The following is a 24,710-nucleotide window of genomic DNA, read 5'->3' as shown; positions in this document are numbered from 1 at the left end:
TGAGGCGTTTTTAATTTTTTTTATTCCTCTTTCAGCTCACCTAAGCGAAAAGTATTATGCGCAAGTTATGCTGCACGTTTAAAAGAGAGGGAGGGGGAATAATGTGCAATAAGGGGGAAAAAAACGAAATATCAGCGAAAACTGTCGAGTTGGCTGAGATAACCAAGTTGAACCCTACGGTGAGAAGAAAATCCATATTACGGCTGCAGTCTGACCGTATATTACTTACTGCGGTGAAAAAATTATTCGAACGCGTTATATGTAATTATATGAAAAATTTTATTTTAGATCAATCATTGTTATACCGAACTCACGACCTCGCGAGTATTTTTGGAAGATTTTTGAACGATGTTTTATACACAATTTATAAATAAACGCATTTGTGTCACCGTGATGTATGTAAGTAGAAAAGAAATAGTCGGCAGATATAACAATGGTGATTATTTAAATTCTCAATTATACGCGTGTCGAAGCGATTAACAAAAAACACACTTTGCATAGAAGTGAAGTCGACGCACGAATTTGGATAAGAACGCGGGAGTTTTGAAAAATCCTCGATCTTCGAAGAAGATTTCATTCACCCCAAAACGTAGGTAATTTTCGTTGTCGAAAAATGTTGAATGAAACACCTGCGAATACGATACGAAAATCGTGTTTCTACTTTATAAATTATGTGAAATTTACAAAAGAGAAACAAATAAAGGAACAGCGAAACTGAATACAACTTGAATGCTAATTTGGTTATTCTATTCTATCATCTCTGGAATGATTTGAAAGTCAATACGTATTGTGATCGATTGTTTTCGGGTGTCAGGGCGGTTGAACAATCATGAGCAAATTCGCATACACGAAAATTAATAATATATTCGGACGCTACTCGTTTGTTTTCCTCAATCGTTCGGCTGCAGACAGCTGCTGCTGCAATGCATGGAAGTTGTTGCGCCGTTTCTTTCTATCTCTCTCTCTCTCCTCTACAGCTATTCACTGTCAATTCTGTTTAACGCGGTTAAAGACAAAGGTGAAGGTCGTGTACAAGGAATGGCAAACAATCGTACAGAGAAAGACTAATTTTGTAGCTGCATACGTGTACGAGCTATTCCCTGCCAAATACAGCTCTGCAGGTTAGATTTATTCAGTTAGTTATTTCTCGTTATTTGGAAATTTCATTACGCGTTACAAATTGATCCGGGAAATTTTTCTTTTAAACGTAAAATTTTACAAACGGGTCGATGGATAAAGATAAATAGATACCCGTATCGAAGAAATAAAAGAAAATTAATCGCGATCCGATGTTTCGAATGTGAATTGAACGGAAACTGATTACCATTTATATAATTTCAAATGTATTACTTATATACATGTGTAATCTGTACATTATACCTTTGAAAAATGCACCTTGAGCTTGGCATTCTTCTAAAGTTTTTCCGCCCTTCATCCATACGTTGTATACACGCTTTGTTAGTACGTTTATTTGAATGTACGATCGTGCGAAAAGACAGCAAGAAAAGGAAATAATATAAATTTATGTAACCCAAGTATGATGAGTTCGATTGGTTTCGAAAAATCCAGTGAGAATATATGATTTTATGAAAATCGCGAAGCTTCTCCTCTACACTCGAAATCGCATTCACGCACCCTATGACACGATATGCGTTATAATTTATCAACTCGACCGCAACTGCCATAACGTCTAGTTCCACGGCGCGGCGTCAAGGTCGCGGCTGCATTTCAGATATCACCGGTGCAATTTTATGTTTGCTTCAGCGTTGCCGCTGCAGCCAGTTGCATACATGTATGTGAAACGTGTATAGTGTGTACGTACGATACTCACTAATTTTACTTACGTTAACGACAAATTTTTATCATGCCTGTAATTGTCGAAGCTTATATCTATGTTCAAGTAATTTTTTCAGCCATTGAATTCTTCTCTCTTGCAACCATGTGAAATTTTTCGTTTCCGTTATTATTTTTTTTTTTTTTCACCTACGGTATTACACACTTTTGAAAACGTATCATGGATAATTTACGCTACGAATGTTTTCCTGTACCGCATTTGATTAAGAATAAACATCAAAGAATTTTTCACGCACATGTACAGTAGTTGGCTTATAGAGTTAAAAATATTTTCGTTGCAACTGCACTTTACATTTATGTACGGTATAGAAAATAATAATAATAATAATAACACCAACGACAACAATAATAATAGTAACAGTGATAATAAACGATGAAAATTGTGTAGTTACGGTTATTTTAAATATTTTGGACTATTTTTTTTCGTCTCCTTACTCGCGTCCGGCGATATCGCAAAGCGAAGTGTTTTTCAAATTTATCATACCGAGAAGCTTCGTTTTGTGTGAAACTAAAACGAAGAAAAAAAGAAAAAGTAAAAGGAAAAGAAATCCTCTTTGACCAAAGGAAACATCTTTCATCGCTCGCTTATTATTTTTTACTACCCCGAATATTTCGGTTATATTCACGTGTGTGTTTTGCATGTGTTAACGGATAGCAATATCGTGTATCCTGCGTGCAGCATGAATTCCGGTGCAACGACTCCTGTTCTCAGAATGGAATGTCGGGAAAATTTTCGGGTGAAAAATCGCGGGTGGTTTATATTAATATAATATTCGATTCCGAAGATGCGAAAAATGAAGATTTTCAAAACCTTTGAAATTTCTGGTGAAATGAATAAAATATTGTAGCCAGGTTTAATGTTTGAGGAATGAAATTTTTTTTTTTATTTTTTTTTTTTTATACATCAGAACTTTACGCAACGCTTGTCCAAATTTTCGGTCCGTAATCTCCTTCGTCCGAATATGTATTTCTTCAGAATTACCCACCGGCTGCAGGATTCGAAGCGCAATCGAGACCAAATGATCACTCGATCCCGCATAAATAATTATTCGACTTGTGATAAGATTCGTTGTTTTCCCGTATCTTTATTTAAAATTACGAGCGAGGCCGAGGGTCGTTTTGCAATTAGTTTTCGTCCATAAATTCGGTCATCGTTATATTTTAAACGTCTTAGCACCGAGACTTCTGTTCCCGCGAAACTGGATTATTACCTACCTATTAGGTGGCTTTCGATGCATAAGGTTACAATACGGACGTGCGTTAAGGTCGTAGGTGTAGGTATTTGTACGCGCATTGTACGTAGGTAGATTGTGTAACGGGTATGCATGTATTCGGGTACATTTACCTACCGTTCGCTTAGCGCAAAAAGTCTTTCTGGCAGACCTCCAACTGACCTTGTCTAATTGCGCCGGTCGGTCTCTCAGGACAAGGGCAAACCGTGTCGGTCGCAGCGACGTCCGGATGTGTCGTCTCTTCTTCTCCTCTTCCCTGCTGCACCACTGGCACAAATCACGCTCAGCAATTTATTTTATTATCATTCCACCGATTCATACGTCATTTTTTATTTTATTTCACTTTCAAACCTTCTTCACTCGACAGCGTCGATCTCTTTTTATTTTTATTTATGCGTTTTTTCTTGGCGCGAACGGGGGGGCGGGGGAGGTTATTTTCATAAACAGCAAAGATCTCTTCGAAACATGCAAAAATTGATGTTAATGGAATTGTAAACGGAAGCTTAGATATAGTCTGTAGATACTTTGTTTAAAAGCTAATAGAATAATTGTTCGATTTCACTGATTAGACTATGGTAAGTTTACCCTATTATTAAAGCTTTTCTTTTGTAAAATTATAAACTGACGGTACAAATTGTAAATTTCTCGATGACTAAAACAAATCGCTAGAGGGTTAGACGTTACAAATTTATTTTTTTGTAATTGTAGTAATTGTATCTACGAATCAAAGAGATACAACAAAAAAAGTTCAATAATTGGGACAGGGTCGATAACTGGGACACTTGCCTTATGTAAGATAGCTCGCGTTTTTTTGTGGTTTTTTTTTCTGTTCTATTCTAAAGACTTTTTTTGTAATACAAATTCGGTACTAGTTATTGCGAATTTAGTAGATTTTCCGCAACAGTTTGGAAGTGATTTGAAAAAAAACGTCGATGTCCAAGCGTTTCTTTATGATTTCGGTATTTTGTATTTTCGTATTACTTTGAAGCGATCTTTTCATACAGCTTAAAGTATACGAAGTTTAACGAGTGGATAAACAAAATGATGTACACAGTGGGATATAATTATATGCAGTAATTATAACGAGAGTTTAATTAGCATACGTAATATCGTAATATTCCTGAGGAGCAATTGATGCCAGCGCATATTCGATAATATAATTTCAACTCTATGTTGCAATATCGATGGATTTTTTTACTCTTTTCAAAAAACATTCAATTTTCTTCTCCCTCGACTACTGTCGTTTCGCTTTTCGTCGTTTTCACATTTTTTTTCGTGGTCTTCTACGGCGAATGGAGAGTACAGGTAGAGTTTGGCCCTAGACCTTGCCCTGGCCAACCTCGCGGCAACGTAACAATCGCTCTCTACGCCAAGTTGAACGGCGTATACCTCTACCCAAGAGAACCTACATCCACCAACCTACAACTCTATACCTCGTAACAATCATAACCTTGGCACCGTTGTTAACAAACCGTGCTGCGTGCAGCACCAAGAGAGGCTCTCGCCTATCCGTGCATAGTTGAACACGCCTATTGTAATATTTACGTAGATACCTACAATAGAGGTGCACTACGTGTGCAGTTGGGTCTCTTTTTCAAAAAAAAAAAAACCTTGTCCCGGCAATGACCTCAAACTCAAGTCAACCTCCACACGTAGATGATGTGCGTATGCGTATAATATGTATTATTGAAAAATGGCAAAATATTTAACATACCTGTAGTGTATTGTACGGTATTATAACTCAAATATTGTTGAGCAAGTTTTCGTCGAAATGTAAATTTTTTTTTTTTTTTCTAGACCTCATTAAATTTATGTACATACACCTACCTATAAGCGCGTGTACCTACGTATCAGGTGGAAAAGTTTATCGAAGATGAAGTTGAAAATCCGAACGGTCTTTTTTTCTCTTTTCTTTCTCTCACACTATATAGGAAAAAATATAGTACGATTGTGCCGCATGACGAACGCCGTTGTGTCATGTACCTACAGAAATGAGTTATAATCGTAGATAATTTACGTGAATTGATCACTGTACGACACGACGCCCGTTTACTGATTTAACGTGTAATATACGATATACTTACCGACAAAATCGTGTCCCGTACACGTACGTGTAGGTAGTCGCATAATTTTACGTCGTACGTTGCAGCACGTCATACATGCACGTGTGCATTGATATACCTATACGGAGGTATGTGCGGCATCACAGTATGTCGTGTGCGTATTTGCGGAGGCATGGCAGGTACTTGAATCCTGTACGTGGGTATAATGCGCGTCTAGCATTGGGCGCGGTAGCGATCCGCTCCATCTTTCTCTCTCTTGTAACTTCCCGTTTCCCTGTCTTCAAAGAAAAGCGAAAGTCATTGTAATCGCCCCGAAAATGAAAAGTTGAGTTTCCACTAGATCTCGAAGTTTCAAGGTCTAGGGATTTTGGTCCCAATCGACGAGGCTTATTAAAACTTAGGTCTGATTAAATTTTGGATTTTATCGGTTCGGTACTGTTTCAATTATTTAAATAACAAGATTCCAAAAAAAAAAAAAAATTATATAAAAAGCGTCGTACTTTCACGTAACACGGTATCCGAGAGCTTTACAAGCTTTAACCACGAGTCTGAATTTCTAGTTCGAAATTCGAATCGGATATCATTAATTTTCTTTTTCCCTGTGAACTTGGAACCTGCAGAGTGAGAAGGGGAAGTTCGAGGGCTGGCTTACGGCCAGTCTTGAACCGCTAGTTCCTGTTGGTGCACAGGCGCTTCAGTGAGAGATAAAGTTCCATCGCACCGCGTCTTTGCTGCTGCTGCGGCGGCATCGCGTTATCGTTGTGGCGTAGAAAGGCTAGAATAGTATAACGTAGTAGGAAGTCGCGCTGCGTCGTTCGTTCCTTCCTTCTTCGCCGAGGGCATAACCTTCACGCCGGATGACCACCTCGATCCTCCCGTGTCATGCCGCCGTGCCGTCCCGGATAAACTCGTAGGTATCTATGCATCATGTACGTATCTATAACTCTCTCTCTCTCTCTCTCTCTCTCTCTCTCCCTCTCTGCTCGTCGTCTATTGTTGTTACGTCTAGCACTGACGTAACCGACGAGCCACGTGTCGCCCTTCCCCGCACATCCGTAATACGTACATTCTGTAACCATTATGTATATATACACATATATATATATACAAAGGTATGTACATGCAATTCTATTCGTGTCAAAGCGAGCGTTACACATGGGTATGTATATAACCTAGGTATGTTATACTGGCATGAGGCACATTTGATATGCGTACAGGTGTTGTTTATACTGCATTCAGGGCCAGACATGCGATTTCAGATTATATTCTCTGCCTAGCTGTGATTATTCGGTCCTAATTTTTTGTATCGGGGATAAAAGAAGAACTATTTTGTATCGTTTTTTTTTTTTTTTTCTTTTTTTATTTCACACGCGTACAGCGTGCGTAAAGCGATGAAATTAATTGATATAATCAGGTCAGTTTATACGAGGTCTCTCTTACACTTGTCGTTACTCTTCATTTCTATAATTCATTTTTTATTTTTTTCTTCTTCTCTTCGGTAAATCGTGCAAAATAATATATATGCCTCTATGCTTTGTAAGATTGTATATCATATTGTGAAAGTTTTTCACGCAAATGTGGAATTGAAAACAACTCGCTAATATCAAAATTCGATATAAAAATATCGAAAGATTTCAGATATCAAATCGGTTATAACTTATGGAAATGTGAGGTGGTTTCTCATTGCACTTTCGACTATCGCAGTTCACTATTTCCCATTGCGAGTAATCATAATTTTGCCAGTTACTGATTTTTCACACAATTTTTTCATCGTTATTCACTTTCGACGTTGACGAATTCTCGCGTCGCTGCGTTTGCTCCGTTTAGCGCGCATTATGCACACTTTGAAAGCGATTCGCCCTGCCCGCTGTGGAAGCCACGTCGTTTTATATGCACGTATGTTATACATTGGCATACATGATACGCATGCGTCGATAAATTTCAAGCATACGTATACAAGGTTTGCGTTGTTTCTGCCTGCCTCTGTAGCTTCGCCGCGATACCGCTGCTGTGCATGAATAAAAAATACATTTCGATATTTCTGGTATCTGAACGAACGAGGATCGGAGACTCGTTCAATTTCGGGCCGCTGTATGTATATAGACACGTGTTATGTACGTAATATATAATGTATAATATATAGACACGCTAAGGTTTGAACCGTGAAACAAAGCGACGCAATTCGCGTTGAGTGAATTTTTCGTAACAACTTTTCAATGCCAATCTTAATTCCTTTGCTTTTTTTCTCTCGGGGTTCTTTTTTCTCCCCTCTCCGCAGTCCGTGTATCTTTATATATATATGTGTGTGTGTGTGTGTGTGCGTCGTTTTTATTCGTTGTTTCCTTTTTATTCGACATGTTGTTCAAGAGTCACCGGCGCACAATTGAATTACTTTATTTTATACAGATATACTTATACATATATGCATGCGGATTGAATTACTACCGCGGAAAAGAGAACGTATAAGAATCAGCGAATCGACGAATTGTCTTTTTTATCGTACCTACGAACGATTGCACGAATTTTAGAGCGCGGATTAACGATGCGGATAGCGCTGTGAATTAATTTGAAGGAATGAAAAATTTCAAGTACCAAATCATTTGATGGGACAAATTTTTTTGTTGTTTTCTCGCTGTTTTTTCTATTCGGTCCTAACTTCTACCCGCGATAAAAAGAATAATCTCGGTAGAATTATTCCTTTAACGATGGTTAGATTGATCAATCTAATAAAGATTTATTCGATTTTCTCCATCCAGGTTATCAGCCGCGCTTACACGAGCTTTAAAAATGGTCCATTCGATCGAGGATTATTCCGAGCTATTCTGCGTTGTACTCGAGAAAACTATAATATTATTGCACCTACAATATGTCAAATGGTATATTCATTTGTTCCACTTCCATGAAATCCATACGCTTACAACTCCGCACTAACTTCTGCACGAAGTATTTATAGCTACTGTGGCTTATTTGCGACACGCAAAAAAAAAAAAAAAGAAAAAAAAACCAATCCGCGCACATTCGTTTCTTTCGTGGGAAACTATACGAAGCGAACCAGCAAAAAGTGCATTAGCTTGATACAATACGTACGAAAAAGTGACGAAAATATAATCTTTCGTGGTGGAACCGTAGATCGAAACTAGTTTTGCACCTTCAGCGCAATAAATGACGATAATATTTAAAGTAGGATTTTTTTTTTTTTTTTTATACGGCACTTGAACGCTGGACTTTTGATGCAATTCTTGTAGAACATTATATTCTTGATAATGTACTCGCATTTTCTACGTCTTATAAAAAATCGAAATTGCGGAGTGAGCTAGAAATGCGTTAATAATTCGAATCGTTCTTTTCTTGTAAAAATTAAACTGAATTAAAATATGTAATTTGCGTCGTTATTATTATCATTGATTTCTACACTTGCATAACCAAGTATATTTTATCCACGATACAGTATCGTTTATAATTATTCAATATTATTCGAGAATAAGTGCAAAGAATCTAATTTACGTGTCATATTTGAATATCGGAAAAATTAACATTCTCGTTCGTTTATTTTCTTTTTTTTTTTTTTTTTAAAGCGTCGCATCGCACTTTCCAAAAATATTCAAATCCGTGCAAAAATGGTAATGAAAATCATATTTGAGAGCAAGATTGCTTCATGTTCGTTTGAAAATTGACGAGTTTTAGTATCGAGCAAGAGAAAATCTTTGCCATACTTTAATTCGGAAACAAAAGAAGAACGCTGCAAATGGAAGTGCAAGGGTGGCCGCACGTACGTAGTTTCGTTGATGCAGTGCTCTAGAATATGGATCGGCTCGTCTTACCGGGGTTAAGTTCAAGGTCAGCCTGCTCCGTTAACCACCCCTTCCCTTTCACCCTTTCTCCCTTTCTCCCTGTCTGCCTGCTGCCTGACTGCACCCCTTTTGGGTGGGTTTTGCAGGTGCTAGACGTCAATAAAGCTGATATGTACCCACGTACATAGAATATACGCATACCTCGGCATACGATACGTGTATTCTCCGTATCAAACGAGTGCGTAAGTAAAATGAGCTTATACGCATCGCGTGTGCCTCTCCGCAAGATAAGTATCTATTTAAATTTTTCATCGTCGTCGTTATGAGTTATTACGTAACAATATGCCGGGACGTGTGGTAATGTTTAAATTAGGGGTGAAAAAAATTAACGACCGTCGTCGTATGAATTATATTTATTATAATTATTATTCGTTATACAAGTTGAAAATCATAATTAATTGACAGACTGCAAATATGTATTTTCAGTAGCGTAATTGGTAGTCGGGAATTATTTATTTATTACGCGATCGTTGTCTTGCAGGAATTAGAGGGTTTCCACGATTTTTTTCTTTTTTTTCCTCTAACTTAATTAAATTTTATCCCGCGTAAAACAAAACGAATCGGAATTCAAATTTTTCACGCAAGTAAGTGCATCTTGATTTATTTATCCAGTAAAAAAAAAGAAAAAAAAAATAGAAAACAAAGTTCGTTAATTTACAACAAAAAGAATTCTGCGGGGATTGTTCGTTATTACAGGAATAAATGAATCAACCGTTGAACAAAATTTGCCGTATGAAAAGCTTTATTTGAACGAATCACACAGGCGAGCTGATTTTTTCCTGAAAAAACCACTGAAACCGACAATTTTTCATTGAATCAACCGAAACGCAAGTTTTCATTACGAAAAGATCGATTGAACCAACTCGTTCGCATTACCTCGATAACTTCCATTCAAGTCTAAAACGAAAAAACAAACAATTTTATCCTCAATAAATTATCACGATGTCATTAAAAATCCGAAGACCTCTACCAAACTCCAACATTGATTGTTCGCGGCGATTGCTCAGGAATAAACTTCCAATAATGAAACTATGTACAAAAACTTGTAATCCAAGTTTTATCGTCGTAGCACGAAAGTGAAAACCGATGAAAGAAAATAGAAATGAAATGAAATGAAATGAAAAGAAATGAAAAGAAAAGAAAAGAAAAGAAAAGAAAAGCAACACATTTAAACAGAAAGTAAAATAAAATAAGGCAGTATATGGCAGACCGCGACTTTTAATTAATATTGCGACGCAATTACGCAGACACTACCGAATGCGATCGTATGAGTGCCTGTTTCGGGGCGGCAAGGAGGGGGGGGGGGGGGGGGGGTGGCGAAATTAGATGCAGTTGGGTGCAGTCCGCATTTCCCAGATGGCGTGACCCGCCTCCACTAATCTCACCCTTCACGTTGCCTAGGTGTACATGTATATATATATATATGTATGCGTGTGCACGTATAGACGGTACATAACCGGTAATTTTGCTTAGAGCTTTGCCCCGTAGCGAACGAACCGGAGAATTTCCTACCTGCCGCAGCGAAAATATAACCTTGCCTTGCAATATTTCGGTGTTCCGAGAATTTGCACGATTATTATTTTTTTTACTTATTTATTTATTTTTTATTTTATTTTTTTCTTTCTATTTATTTATTTTTATTTTTTTTTGTACCGTTCACGGTGGGTGGGGAAAGGAGAAGGGATATTAGGAGGAGCGGCCGCTGGCGTCGCTGCGGGCTTCTGCTTTTATTTCTCGCGTGTTCTGTGGTAAGCAAAACAATTTTTCAGGAATTTTTTCGCCAATAAATCTGAACCGGTGACCAGTTAGGCGATTTTTACTCTCTCATTTGTGTAACATATCACGGTATTTTATTTTCTTCATTCTTTCCTTTCTTTTTTCATTTCTATAACTATCTCATTCCTGTACTGCATGTGATTGAAAAACTAAATATTGTACTTATTCGATCGATAAAGAGACTCGCGTTAAAAAAATTTGACTTCATTTTTCGTATAATACGAAGAGGAAGAAAAAAACGAGTTTCAAGCTAGCGACATTAACGTCAAAAAACGATTAAGAGAAAAATTACTGTTGTTTGCAACTGTGGTATAATTTTTAACGGATTGAACTTATACTATTTGAGTTTCTCAGTGCTGCAGTAACACGGTTTGTTCACTTTCACACTGGGAGTGAAATTCTCATGCTGCAAAATATAGTAACTAGTTTTCCTAAATATGCATCGTTACAATAACGTTACGAACTTGAACCTCAGGTGAAAAGAAGTATAATTTTTCTTAGCGTCATTTCTTTCATATTTATATGTATATATAGCTGTCGGGTTGATTTAATAATTTTTTTTTTTCTATACTATTTTTATTTTTTTTTTCTTCCCATCACTTTTAGCAGGGTCTTTTAGCGCCATCTGCAGCGGGATGCAGCAGCGATCGAACGAAACGGGCGAGAGCGGCGATCCGTCATGGAACCGCTTCTCTAAATTTAGCGGTACCGAGTCAAACGCGTATATAAACCTTTGAATTGAGCAAACGTATGCACGTTGCACCCTAACCAATTTAACACATTTCATATCGTATGAGTGAAAAGACACCCGACGCTGTATTCGTCTCCGAATGCGTTCGCCAATAAATTGTGTAACGAATATAATATTACGTGCAGCAGAATAGCTGGCGCAGAAAAACTTGAAATTTTACCGCACACCGACTACTTGCTTTGTATAATCGTTCATTCTTCCATATTTCGTGAAATTTGCCGAAAGAATTAAGCACATCTACGTACAACAGACCTTTTCGACGAATTTTCAAAAACTCGGGGCTTCTTTGAGGATAAAAAAAATTGACGTTAAATTTGGGAAATCATGGAACGAATGCGTGAAAATTGTCAGCAACTTTTTATCGAACCACTGCAGTCTCGGTCTACTGTTAGTGGAGGAAAGTTGAAAAAGTAGAAAAATGAGACCCTTAACTGGATTTATAAGGGGGGGGGGGGGGGGGGCTGACGTCACTGTCTGACAACTTTTGGCATAACATTTACTAAGACTGCAAAAAACCAGTTTCCCTCTTGTATATCAACATCTCTCCCGTCTTTACTCGCGGTCTTCTTCTTCTTCTTCTTCTTCTTCTTCTTCTTCTTCTTCTTCTTCTTCTTCTTCTCCCTCGCGATGCATTTTTACAGTATATTTAAATACCACAACTATACGTATATGTATATATATATATATATATATGTGTGTGTGTATGTGTGTGTATCTATACGTTACCATTTCGGGTCAATGCCGATGAAACGTGAGAGGATCAGATGCACAAACTGTACGCTTTGACAAAGCTGCCGTAGCCGAGGAATCTGACAGTTTGTAATATAAAATAAAGTAAGATATTTGCAAAAGATCGAGACGATTTAATTAGAATAAAACAAAAGAAAATTCTCTCCTTTTTAATACAATCTTTGTTTTCCTCGAAGTTCACAAGTTCCTCAAGAGTTAAACATTAATTGGGCGTTAAAAAAAAAAAAAAAAAAAAAAAAAAAAAAAAAAAAAAAAAAAAAAAAAAAAAAACTGGCCAGTCTTTTACGTATCGCTGGATATAGCGTACTGTAGAATTTAATTGAATAGTAAATCGAGAGGGACTCCGCTACGGTGATTCGAACGGGCGCGTAGGCACTCAATTACAGATAACCCGAATTCCATATTCGAAACTAGTTTCTGTCATTAAAATGTCGAAAGTTTTACGCAACAAAAGTTTAGTCGCCGCGCGTCGACTGCGTGGAAGGGGGGGCAAAAAGGCAGACAAAATTGCATGTACACCTATATTTATGACGTCTAGAGAAAAATAAGAAAACATAAGCACGGCATGTATGTACTAATACGTGTAATGTAATTCGACGATTGGTAAATTATGATGGAATTGAACTGAAACAGGAATTAAAATGAGAAGAAGAATCTGATTAATTGTAAGCTAAATGTTAAATACATTTAGAGAATTTATTATACGAATGATAGAAAGTTGATGAGTTCTTCTCGTGAAATATTAAAATGGGATCCGTCAATAAAGTAGAATTATCGCGATACGATCACTCGGCGAGAGAAGCTGAAAATAAAACAAAGCTCACACCAGCCGTGTACGAAAGACCTTTAAACGTAGGCATCGAAAAAATCTGTTGACATTTAACCCTGCTGCTGCATTTTTATACAAAGATTATCATCGTCTTGTGTTATACATATGTACATAGAATTTTGTTTTAACTCGTTCTCATAAAAAATCTTTTTTTAAAAAACTTTTGAATTGTGTCATTATATTATATACCTTTAAGCACGCTACACTGGGATTTACTTACGTACGTAGATGCATGTCGGTGCACGTATGCATACGTGTGATGTAGAAAATACCAAAATATTCGTAGGCAGAATCCTTGAATTGCAACAATTTTTTATCTTTATCCTTGTGTATATATATTGAAAAAACGACGATAAAGACGAATTTTTTCATGTCGTCTCGCTTCTTAAATAATTAATGTTTATAGGTGCCGGAGAGAATTTCGTTGTTGATTTTAAATTTATAATTATAACCGCGATTCCTATCATACACCTTGCGTAAAAATAAATGTCGATGTAAAGGTAGGCAAGTTTGCCATGCGGAGATATCGGACGGACGTTCGTGTTACATTCTCGAGATTTTATCGGATCTCTTGCGAAGGTTGCAGGGTTAGAAAAAAAAAAACAACATCAAAATAATACCATATATGAGAACAAAAACTGTTGAAATTTTCGTTTGCGCAAGTAGGTATACCGACAAAAAATATCCATCCGCAAAGCGTATACACGTATCGTATAATTTTTTACCGTTGTAAAATTCTTTGCAACATCATTCCGTGGCAATGATAATTTGTAATAGGAGAAAAATTATTCGGTTCACTTGTGTACCTACGTATAATGAATTCAAGAAGATTATCGAATAAATCGGTGAGTTTACAAAATTTCACATTTACAAATATCAATGTCAGAGTCGTCACCCTGTACGTATACGTTTGAATTTTTTGGTACACACACACAAATATTAATGCATGTAAGAGCGATGGGTATAAAGAATGTCAGCCAAAGGTTATCGGCATTCCTGTTTGACAAAAAGGAATAAAAGACGACAGATATAGCGAGAGGAAGAAAAAATCAAATAGACAAAAAGAACCGGATGAGTATATCATTTTCACATATTTTGCGGTCGAAAAATATCGCTCGTGTAAAAAAGACGAAATTAAATAATGAAAAAGCAAGTCGATGAATCTCGGATCGCGATATCTCACATCGACTATGCTATTCAACCTGTCTTTGTCAGAGGTTATTACGGTCGTTAGACCCGTTTTCTGGCGTCGCTGTCGTTTAGGGAAGAAACCAGTAATTTTCTTGTCCGCCTCTTTTCCTTCTCTTCGTCGTCTTCGCATTTCAATATTTTTCGTATTTTCTACAAATCTTTTTTTTCTTTTTTTTTCTGCTTCACTCTTGATAAGCCTTTTTACAATATTTTTTATAAAAATTTATTTTTTATAATATTTCTTCTCTCGCTTTTCTTTTTCATCTTTTTACTTATTACTTTATTATGTTGCTATTGTTCATATAAAATTGCGACGAAGTATACGTAAGGTTCAATTGTTATACTGCGATAGAAACTCGCGAGGTTTTAACAGTCATTTCTTCGAACATCAGTCGAAATCGTCGCCTACTTGTGATCAGATACACGGAGAAGAATTTAGGTCTCTTCTTAATTCTCGTTGAACATTTTACGACTCTGCAGTTAATATTCCGAGTATATTTTGTTTTTTTCTTAACGTTTCTCGTTTTTGTCCTCACCGTCTTTAGCGAGGGGAAATTGATCAGTTGAAACACGAGGATAAGTTTAAACGGAATCGTCGTCGTTTTTGATTGCGGTTTTTTTTTCCTCAAATTATTCTGCTTCGTACCATTGGAATCTTTTCGCTGAAAGTTTCGCGTGCAAATTTTAACGAAACAAACCTTGTATGTAACGTGAATTTATATCGTTAGAAAAAAAAATGAAAAATTAAAAACGGAAAATGACACGCTAAAGTACAGTAGAAATTTTCGATGTCTTCGTTTTTTTTTTTTTTCTTCCTTATTACGACTAACAAGCCGTTCAACGAAAATCTTTCTCATCATATATATTTATCTATAATGTCTGCAAACTTCATCAACGCAGTGTATTTATTTTATAATTTTCTCTCCGACGAATCCTGTACCCTTAGGCTTCAATTTACGTTCAATTATCCTCGGGGAATGCTGAAATAATAGAGGCAAAATTGACCAAATACCAACAATGCTTGTAAGATACGCAAGCAAACGAGAGTGAAAGGAATGAAAAAAGCTCGAGAGCATCGGAAAGAAGACCTTTCCGCAACGTAATAACATGCATTTACTTGTATTTTATATTTTATCTCTTTGTAATCGTCTCCTCATTGTCCCCGTATCCCTTTAATTAAATACCCCGTAGTCCGTTGTGTGCTCTGTGTGCTACACACACGCTGCTCCTTTTACTCACCAACACATAATACCGTGAAAAGAGACGAGGCGAGTTGAGACGAAATGCGGCGAGACGCGCTCAAGGGGACAGAACGAGAGAGGGAAAAGTGAGAGAGATGGAGAACAACGAAAGGGGGGAGAAGTGGAGAAGAGTGCAGAACTCCACGCCGGTTGCAGACTACGATCATTGGTGTAGGTCACTAGCTCCCACGCGTTATTCCGGGGCGGCTGATTGTGAGCGGAAAAGGCGGCGGGGGCTACGAAAAAAAAGAGGGCGGGAGGCTCTGTTTGCTCGCTTGTCTGGTCAAGGTGCCCGCCAACGAGAAGGAGAAAGAAAGAAGGAGAGAGAGAGAGCGAATGAGAGAGAGAGAGAGAGAGACGCACCCGAACGGCTTGGCCTTGTCAGCTCAAGTTGCACAGCCTGATGCCATTTCGGAAGGAGGGGGGGATGTCTTCGTCCTCATAATCGGGCTCTTTACACAGGTATAAGCGAAGAGATCGATAAGTAATGTATGAAATCTATGCTCTTTCCTACAAGTTTGATTATAATGCCCCCCCCCCCCATTTTAAACAATTCTTATAATACTTTCATAAACAGCGTTTCTGTGCAACTGTGATTTTGGTACGAGCTTATTGTATCGTATGAACGTTTTACAAAATTTCATTCGCGGCAGATGATGTAATATTTAAACAGAGAATGTTGAAAGTTATTTTTTTTAAATTTGTTTTTCATTAAAAAGCTATCTTTTGCAAAAATTGAAATGTCGAGTTCTATGTACAATGTATGTGTTACGTACATATACAAATTATATTTACAATGACAATAATAAATTGGAACAGAAATATCAATGCTTCACTGCTTTCTGAACTCGATTGAACACGAGTTGGAGTAAAGAGGCAATTTTTATGAAACTTTTGCAGTTGAAGAATTTTTGCGATTCACGTGGTTTTTTTTCCATCTGGTCAACTGTATAAATCGCTACATCGTACAAACTATATAGCGTAGATTACATATTTCAGTGAAAGTGGCAATTATTTTTTTTTATTCTCCTCTTTTTTTCCCCGCGATTTCACGACTATAAATATCATCTCGACGTTCCGAAATACGTGGAAGCACAATCTATCAATATTCTTTAGACGGTGTCTAGGGTGAAAAGTACAAAACAAAACAAATCTGCCTAGGAGTACGAATACGTAATAATTCGAGTTTGTCACTTCGTTGTAACGAATGAGTTTGCTTCGAATACTTGGTATAAAACTATCAAGCTGCTTATTTGAAGTGAAGGGCGAAGGTGTAGTTATTATTATTACTATTATCGTTGTTGATGTTATTGTTATAACTGGGTTATAGTTAGGACAGCTGGCAGAGGTATGTTAATTAATGCAGTAGTGCAGTACCCCCGAGTCAGAGATGTTTAAACAGATGAAAAACGTCGAGGCTATATCTCAAATTACGTAAATACGTGCGTACGTATTTGCGGGCGATACCTGCGAGCTACGCGAAACGATAATCGTAAACGCTAGACGCTAGACGCTAGACGCAAACGCAAAGGCGATACAAAGGACCCGGTCAATCCCTCGAGTGAATTCGGTTGGAGGAGCGTCGCGGCGTCATCGCGTCGTATCTGTTTCTTAAAGCGCGTTGTCCGGGTCAGGGATGTCGAGGTCGCCCGTGGGCGATGCAAACAGACGCTCGGCAAGCCTCGGAGACGCCCCCGCCTCCCAATCCCCCCCCCCCCCCCCCCCACTCACCTTCTCCTTCCCTTTTCCCGCCCCTCTCCCAGCAGTGAAACGGCGAGAGAGTCTTTCTTTCTGCGTTGCTTACGAAAAAGCAACGATCGTACGTACACTTGGGGACAATGAATATGATACGGCTAATTGTTTACACTAGACAGTTACGTTGGCAACACAGAGAAACCTACAGCGCCACAGTCGGCCGAGCGCGAAACTAACTTAATCTCAATAAATGTAACATAACCCATGACCGTCGAATCTAACCTTAAAATACGTGTCAATCTAACAAGTCATTATCCCCGCGGTATTCTAAAGTTAGATTCGACGGTCATCGGTTATGTTACGTTTATTGAGATTGAGTTAGTTTCGCGCTCGGCCGACTGTGGCGCTGTAGATTTCTCCGTGTTGCCAACGTAACTGTCTAGTGTAAAAAATTAGCCGTATCAGATTTATTGTCCCTAAGTGTACATACTTTTTTATTAATATCCTCACGAGACGGTCGTAACTTGACTAGCCGTTTATTAAATTCTTTCGTTATATTCGTCAGTTGACAATCTCCAAGAAGGTCTCTTTGAACGTAAAATGTAGGCAGGGAAATAGACAATACTGGAATTGTTCAAAATCGAAGCTTATATTACGTATAGGTATAAATATCGATGATGATGTTGAGAAATGTAGTAGTTTCGTTCGATTTCACGATGCACGATGGTGGCTCGTTTTATTCGGAAGGTTATTTTCTGCAATGTCACTGAAATATTTCTTGTATTTTTTCCCTTTTTCGTCGAGTTCGCAATGGTTGAATAATATTTAGTTTCGCAACGTTGCACCGATGATTTTTATTATTATTCATCGATGAATGGCAATACATATCGATTTGTTACAGAGGGGAAGAGGAAAATCTTTGCCCCGCTGACTTTTGGGAAAATTATAGCCTTACGGATAAAAATACACATCGTAGAGTGGAAATCGAACGTATCTTATCCTACCTTTTTTTTTAACGATTTCGAGATTGAAACGAAACATCAATGCCTAACAATAAGCTTTTGTATATGGTTGCAGTATTTTTTTTACCTTTGTACTTCTCGAAGTTTTCTTTGTAGGTTATGAATATTATTACCCGATAAATATTCAGCGTACGATTATCTCGTAATAAAATTATTGAAAAGTATCCCTTCTATTATCTAAATTATTAAAAGTAAATATTCTTCTTGGTCAGACAACCTCTTCAATCTGTCCATCTTTTTTTTTCACCTTTTCTATTTTTTTCGCGTCTTCATTTTCGCTGAAAGATTTTGACAAATTGCAGGTGGTTGAGTAAGATTTTCGACAATATATTACACAATTTACATATATTTACAGTGTAATTAGTCGAAATAATCAAAATTTACTCCCGTACTTTGTCCTCGGTAGCTCAGGTTTTGAGATTTTTTATTTACGAGTCAACATAATTTCTCTCTCTCTCTCTCTCTCTCTCTTTCTCTCTCTCTTTTATTCTATATATACCTATGTATTCGGCAGCCGTCAAGGGGATAACCAGCGAATTCAGAGTGCGCATCAGACGGACGCTGGATTAGGATTTACGAACGTGCACAATGATATTGAATTAGCTCCACGGTGCGCCTACACGTTTTATCATCCTGTGTCATTTTCGCAACCAATTTGTCCTCCAAACTCTCACGCACACCGCGGTTTCTGCATTGTAGTTGAGAAAATCGTCAAATTACTGTATAGAACAGACTAATCCCTTTTTCCTTTATTCTTACTTTCGTCGTATAAATTTTGGTACATTACTCTTGTCTGGAAGCGTGAGGGTATATTCAAGCATCTCGTGATAATGAGACGCCGTCTGGTCTTGAAAATATATAACGATGCTCAATAAAAGATGTATCGAATTATAATAATGGCCGTTTTTTTCTTTACGTCTCGTTTTTCACTGTATTATCCTCAACTTTAATTTATAATTATATAAAAGTCTGTAACAGGTTCCACGGAGGTCATTACATATTTTACCTTGACATTGATACGATCTTTATGCTATTTTTAACCGTTTTTCTAACAACAATATTTCCCGTTCATTTGGAAAAGTTTGGTCAATTTCAGTTATAATTAGTCACGAGATATTCCACCTGAATAAAAGAGGTAGATAAAGACCAAGAGATATTTTACATAAATAATGTAAATGAATACACCGAAAAAACTGCCGAAAGTTTTATGCCTAAACAATTAAGCTTTGATATTATATGTATACGAGGCGTGCGATACGTTAAATTATATGTGACGGCGAAAAGTGTTGAGATTTTATCTACCGCGCTGAGCATCGAGATATCCATGCGGATTGAATTTTTAATGATTACAAGGTCTTGGCAACGGTGACTTCCTGCAGCAATTATTTCCGCCGCTTGGTTGGTTACACACCGTGCGACTATTGCTGCAGGTTCGCGGGAATGCGTCATTAATTAATGTGCTCTTTGCAGATCTTAGATTCTATATTTATAATATTATATAGAGATATCGTGTAATAAAACGTTGCATAAGTTTAACGTTATATCTGTACGATTAAACATGTAATGAGTTGTTGTACGTACTTTGAGCCGTCCGCCGATCTCTTTAGATCCCCAAGTGTGTTTAGCGCAAGAGTTTGAGATTATAGTGTAAGCTGCGTACAGTGCATAAAAGCTATTCAACAGGTATAATATATAGGGAAATGCGAAGGTCTTGACATAGACAGCATGCGTGACAACTCCTTTACCACGCAGATCAAATATTTTCTCACGTAAGCTTTGGGAGGGAGGAAGGGTGGTACCACTTATGCCTTGCGACACGATATAGATTCAACCAATTAAACTTCGTTGCCTGCTGGTTGGTAACGAAAGCTAATTAGTATGTCGTTCAATTAGCTCTTGCCGCATGTGATTCACTCTGACAATTGATAATAAAGTTTGAAATAAGTCGAGGGATTTATTATTTTACACATAATACATGATACATGAATATTTAGTCGATCACCCTCTAATCAACTTTCGAAACTGTAATAAGCAAATCGTATCTATTTATGATTTTAGGGCTGAGTTTGGATAACAGCAACCTGTCAATGTCCTCCGCAGGGCCGCAGAGTCCTCTGGAAATGAAGCCAGACGCTTCCAGCCTCTTGAATCCTGGCAGCTTTAGTCCCTCAGGACCCAGCAGTCCAGGGTAGGTGGAATTTTCTATATCTCGATACCTCTCATCTTCAGTTCTCGATCCTTCTTTACGGATATATTTACCGAGCTTTGAAAAATGTAATACCTAATCGACGTTTGTTTTTAAAGACAGAAATAAAGAGAAAGAGACAAAACACTTGAGTAATAAAACTATACGGTCTGATATCCAAAGTTTGATTCCCGACTGACAATGGCAATTGCGAAACAATCCAAGCACCAGATAATGTGCAGTCTCAATGCAATCGAGAGATGATCGTCGAACATTTAACGCGACACACGTTTCGCACTTCTTCTTCAGGTCATTCAGCATCGGAGGGCACAGCAGTTTGCTCAGCACGTCTCCCGGAGGTCAGAGCAAGTCAGGAGGTGCCGGATCACCGTATCCGCCCAATCATCCTCTCTCAGGAAGCAAACACCTCTGTTCTATATGCGGGGATCGCGCAAGTGGAAAACACTACGGAGTTTACAGGTGAGTTTCACACGCTCTATAACCACAGGCTCCTTCGCCTTGGCAGCAAGGCCATGTTCACACAGGCGAGATCGAACATTGTGCTGCCAACCAATCAAAAGACTTCCAGTGTTATGGGATGCAGAGTGGGATGAGATCCAGGTTTGTCGAAGGAAGAATAAACCAGGTACAAAAGATTCTTTTCGTGTACGTCGGGGGTTTTTTTTTTTTCTCTCTTCTTTGTTTTCGTTTTTGTTGGTCTTGCGTTAATCGTAAAGTAGCAGATGGTTTTACTCTTCAATCAGAGGTCAATAAATCCGTCTACAGATTTAACGTCAATCACAACCTTGGGGCATCGATAATAATAGAAATGAAAAATGGACAAAGATTGCCGTCGACCTGTTGACGAGCTTGACTGATCAAGGAACAGAGTGGAAGAGAGGGTGAGGGAGAGAGAGGTCGAGGTCGTAATTGTAATGTTTACGTAACAACAGGATGTTGAACCTTTACCAGCAACGTAATGAAACAAGATCGCTGGCCCTGAGTAAAAACACGATCGAACAGACGGCTGGGACGTCAAAAAATCATCGAGTCACAGATAAGACGACGCTACGTTGAACGCGTCTTTAATTGCTAACGATTTGAAATGCTGTCGTTATTTATTATGGTGCAGTTTATTATCTGGTGGCAAGATAATAATCGTGTGAAATATGTCGATTATACTTCGATCGCGAGTTTTTAACCCAACAATCTTTTGGTCGGGTGTTTTTTTTTTTTTTGTTTCATCCTCTCCGTTGATCGATAAGAGAAAAGGGTGACTCATTGTCGGTGAGTTACGATGAAAAACTGCACATGTATCCCGGCGAGTGCGGCGAAGAAAAATTTCAGCGTATGCGCACAAGAGATCTACTCAGGCAAGATTTACAAGTTGTTGTTTTTTTTCCATCAGGTTAAACCAGTTCTTAACAAAGTACGAGTGTTTGCTGAACAGCGTATCTACTGTATGCATCTTATACCGGACGATAAATTTCCTTCAAGTGTGTTTATGACATCTTAATATTGATTGGTTGTTGCATTTTTCACTATTTTTATTTATCGGAAAAACTCTGAAATTATCATACCGCGGTATTTTCCGATGCTCATTAAGCTAGTGCTCGTATTGATGATATTTCGTAAGAATTTCTTTGCACGTAGTGTATTATCTTTCAACATTTGTACCAATCTCGTTAATGCGTTTAGAGTGATTCTATATGTGTGAGTTATGGGTGAAAAATTTACTGTAAGAAACAACAAATTTATATTCAGATAGTTCTATAAAGTTGAGTACAGTCCATATTTTTGCTTTGATACGTTCCGGTTGTTGCCTGCTTGATGATAAAAATAATAATAATAATAATGAAAGAAATATTGATTGGATTTCATTATAAAAGTACCATGAATGTGAGTTCTTCCTTCTCTCTCCATATATTATTGTTACTGAAAATAAAGATTACCTAGTGATAAGAACATTTCTGTTTGCGACTGCATAGCAACAGGGTGTAATCGAATATCTGGTGTGGAAAAGTGGTGGAAAAAGTTATAAATAAAACATTATCATTACATGCAATTAACTCGCCCTGAGGCAACGACGTTTGTTTCTTGTTTCTCGTTTCTCGTTTCTCGTTTCTTCCAATCTTCTTTAAACTTGTCTTATAGCTATATGCGTGTCAATCAACAGGTAACGGCGAACCCTTAAGGCCTTCGATAAGACTGAGGATCGATTTTTTATATTGTAAAAATTCACTAAAGCCGATTATTCAATCTGTACAAGCGTTAAAAATTCACAATGCTAGAGTTTACACTTGAGCTCTCCGTTCAACTTAATCAGACTGAAGTTTGTAACGTTATTGGAATGGTGCATCTTTGGACTTGAAATTTAGTAAACTATTGATACAGCATCAACAAAATCAGATTTTGTAAATTCAACGTCTTCAGGTACATTCTACAAAGGTGCAAAATAGTTATTTTTCTTTCAACAGATTAACGTTATTAACTGCAGCATCGTTAAAATTAACCAGTTTAATCAAGCTTCTAACTTATTATTCCTGCGGGTGAACCTTATATCTATGTTGTTCGTTCGAATGTTAAAATGGAAAGGGAATTGGCGTTGCATCAGAAGTATGGACATTAACACACGCAACACAAAGATGCAATACATTCCGCACACTTGCATTTAACGCGCGTGCAAGCAACTATGCAACCTTGGACTTGCTCATTGTGTGTATAGGTGTAACACACGCACTGCTGACCACCCAGCCATACTTCCTTCTGCGAAGGGTCTTCAGGCAGCATGATCTTCGTCGTCGAACGATAACTAATTAAGTAACGATGAAAATTAGTAGAAAAACTCCGCTCCCTTGTGTATAATATACACATATATACATGTATATAGTGAATTACGGAAACCAGTTAATTAATTGGCGGGCGTGGGATTAATTTTCATTCGCCACTTCGCAATAGGTTGCATAATTAACAATGACAATACTCCGTCCCCGCCTTTAATCGTTACCCTGAATCTATGAATAAAATTGACATCAGGTTCGCTTCGAGCTGCTGACTTTTATGTCGTCTTGGGCATATAACTTGACTGCATATTGCTCTCTTACGTGTTGCCTTGAATTTTCCTTGGTAATTGCTCAAGTTTACGGCCGTACTTCTTCCCAGTTATAGTTTGAACTTTTTGCCAGGCTGTTACAGACAATTACTGCATAGTATGTCATGCATTTTATGAATTCTCTAATCATTTTTACCCTGCCATTACTAGTGATCCTTACTTACTTTAGGCCCTTCGGCCGTGCCTTTCAATTTTATGTTCCGCTTGTCTCGAAAATGCGTTGGCTGTTAAAACAGTGTGCAAACGGTCAAAGAGACGGCAGTATAATTATAATATACCGTTATCGTTTAGTTATTAATCGGTTATATATTTGTAAGAATGATTGTATGGTATAAACTGTTAACTTACTTTTGCTTCACTTATTAACATCGTATTCTCCGTTTGCTTGTAATTGCTGTATGTGAGTTTTATTTATATATAAAAAAGAAAGACTAAAAAAAAAACTCTCCGTTCATGACGAATAATTAATAATAATCAGCAGCCTGTTGCAGATATCGTTACACGCGAGGAACTATAGACCTTCCATCATTTTCCAATGATCAAGCGTAAGGACTGTTTAATTCAATTCTGGACCACCGTAGTTGCTTTGATCTTAATGTTTATGAGAAACAGAAACTGTAGAGAATAACAGACGCGTGGCAACGACGGGCTGTCTTGCACGCGTGCTAAACATTTCTATATATTTATGCACTGCACTTGTACAAGATCTCGAGCAAGTGTGGATGAAGTAAATGTGTGTAGGATGTTCATTTCGCGCGTAGGATGCATTATTAACTCTTTCAATGCCGCTGTCGTTTTAAGTCATGTCGTTACAGCTGCTGAGCTGAATAATATTTCATATCTAGTCATTCGTATGCATACTTCTTAGAGCAATTATCAGCTCAGACGTTAGTTGTTAATTTTCCAGTTTTGCGAAAGAAAAAAAAAAGAAACTAATACTCAATGAATGTGTGTATTTATATGTATATTCAAATAGATTCTAATGAATTTTTGTTAAATTATATCAACGCCGTGAGAATTTGTCTTCAGAGTCTAGTTAAACTAGCAACTAATGCTCGTTCGTTCTGGGAGAAAATCTAACACCGTAAATCTTTTCCCCTAGATCGTTATTCAGAATGCTCTTTAATCCGACAGTCAAATAAAACATGTTGTTTTACA

At 37.6% G+C, this 24,710-nt stretch overlaps 1 protein-coding gene across 5 annotated transcripts in view; it reads left to right on the top strand.

Moving 5' to 3' along the window:
- Nucleotides 1–24,710, top strand: part of LOC107223290 (retinoic acid receptor RXR) — a 54,591-nt gene that overhangs the window by 20,319 nt on the left and 9,562 nt on the right. For all 5 annotated transcript variants that reach the window (XM_015662932.2, XM_046732545.1, XM_015662930.2 and 2 more), the window contains 2 exons: nucleotides 20,314–20,443; nucleotides 20,750–20,920. In XM_015662932.2, coding sequence (XP_015518418.1) covers nucleotides 20,314–20,443; nucleotides 20,750–20,920 — 301 coding nt within the window. The remainder of the gene's footprint in view (nucleotides 1–20,313; nucleotides 20,444–20,749; nucleotides 20,921–24,710) is intronic.

Source organism: Neodiprion lecontei, chromosome 2, assembly GCF_021901455.1.
Source record: "Neodiprion lecontei isolate iyNeoLeco1 chromosome 2, iyNeoLeco1.1, whole genome shotgun sequence".
Taxonomy (NCBI): Eukaryota; Metazoa; Arthropoda; class Insecta; order Hymenoptera; family Diprionidae; genus Neodiprion; species Neodiprion lecontei.
The sequence above is the reverse complement of the archived record's forward strand: the minus strand, read 5'-3'. Positions and strand labels throughout refer to the sequence as shown.